Below are 1816 nucleotides of genomic sequence, written 5' to 3'. Positions count from 1 at the left end.
TCAAGGTCAGGGGCAGGCAGAGTGGTCCGGCAGGCGGGCTCAGAGAGTCAGGATAGGCAAGGGTGAAAACCAGGAGGGCGAGAAAAGAGAGACTGGGAAAAACAGGAGCTGAGACACAAAAATGCTGGTTGACTTGACAAACAAGACAAACTTGCACAGAGAGACAGGAAACACAGGGATAAATACACCGGGGCTAATAAGCGACACCTGGAGGGGGTGAAACAGATCAGGGCATGACACAACCTTGTCACAACACAACTGATTGGCTCAAACGCATTAAGAAGGAAAGAAATTCCACAAATGAACTTTTAACTAGGTACACCTGTTAATTGAAATGCATTCCAGGTGACTACCTCATGAAGCTGGTTGAGAGAATGCCAAGAGTGCGCAATGCTGTCATCAAGGCAGAGGGTGGCAACTTTGAAGAATCTCAAATATAAAATATATTTTGATTTGTTTAACACTGTTTTGGTTACTACATGATTCTATATGTGTTATTTCATAGTTTTGATGTCTTCACTATTATTCTACAATGTAGAACATAGTCAAAAAAGAAAAACCCTTGAATGAGTAGATGTGTCCAAACTTTTGACTGGTACTGTATATATTCTGGACGACATGTTTAAAACAGCAAGGAATGTAGCACAGTCCTTTCACTGAACAGCATTGCTATTATGACTCCGTATTTGTGGAGGGAGATCGCAGCAAACACTCTGACAGTGTGGACATGTAGTGATATTGGGTGTTGCTCAACCAGAGGCGGCTGAACTATTGGAGGATGGGCTGATTGTAATGGCTGTAATGGAATCAATGGAACGGAGTTACACATTTGATTCCATATGTTTGATATCCTTCTATATTAATTCCATTCCAGCCATTACAATGAGCCCTTTCTCCTTTAGCTCCTCCCACCAGCCTCCTCTGTACTCAACGATTGACTTATAACTATACTATTCAACAATTGTACTGCCATTGATCTCACAAGCCATCCATTTAAGGCAGCCATCATTTAAGCAAGTGTGTTTATATGTTTATGTAGTGATTAGGGTTATACCCCCTAATTTAAATGCCTATTGGCCTTTTGTACTTTAGAGAGCTTTACAGTATAATATGGGAACCACATAATATGGTTCCCAGCATGTGTGAACTTGACTTGGAGAGCACTTTGTAATTCAATGTCCCCGTCCCCTGGCTGGGGTGTGAAAGACAGCAGCGTGAATGATGCCAAAATGCCTTTAATTTACATTTTAGGCATCAGCCTGACACCTGGGAGGAAATAACAGTTGTGACTAGAGAGAGTACAGCTACGACCCGAAGTAACTTTTCGTAGCTGGTTAAGACAGCATTTTAGCTCACCCTAACTTTTCCTAACCTTAACCTTTGTCTCCTAACCTGTCACGTTAATGATCTTAACTTGCTGCGTAAATTCTCCTAACCAGCTACAAAAAGTCACTTCTGGTTGTAGCTGTACTCCCTCTAGTCACAACCATTATTTCCTCCCAGGGGTCAGGCTGATGTCTGAAATGTAAAGTGTAAATTAATGGCGTACTCCCTCTAGTCAAAACCGGAAATAACAGCCTTGCCCTGCAGTGTCACTTGCTGTACCCCGCAGCTACTCTCTCTTCTTTGGGGAGCACAAAGTAACTACCCCTACACGCTTGCATGCATATAAACACACACATGCAATGTATGTTCACTCAAGCGCACATCGCATAGAGGATCTAGCCTTCAAAAGCTTCTATTTATGAGTTCCAGTCCCATCCTCTTCATTAAAGAGTGATCAGTATCTGGTAATATTTCACACTGTCTTTTGTCC

The 1816-nt window shown here is 42.2% G+C and overlaps 1 protein-coding gene across 1 annotated transcript in view; it reads left to right on the top strand.

The window, feature by feature from the left end:
* The first annotated feature begins 1540 nt into the window (after positions 1-1540).
* The window catches only part of LOC106563163 (transmembrane protein 132D), a 92180-nt gene continuing 91904 nt past the window's right edge, over positions 1541-1816 (top strand). Inside the window, exon 1 of the mRNA XM_045688884.1 lies at positions 1541-1545. Within this exon, the coding sequence (XP_045544840.1) occupies positions 1541-1545 (5 nt within the window). The remainder of the gene's footprint in view (positions 1546-1816) is intronic.

Source organism: Salmo salar, chromosome ssa11 (genome assembly GCF_905237065.1).
Source record: "Salmo salar chromosome ssa11, Ssal_v3.1, whole genome shotgun sequence".
NCBI classification, from domain to species: Eukaryota; Metazoa; Chordata; class Actinopteri; order Salmoniformes; family Salmonidae; genus Salmo; species Salmo salar.
This window is presented reverse-complemented; position numbering and strand designations above follow the sequence as displayed.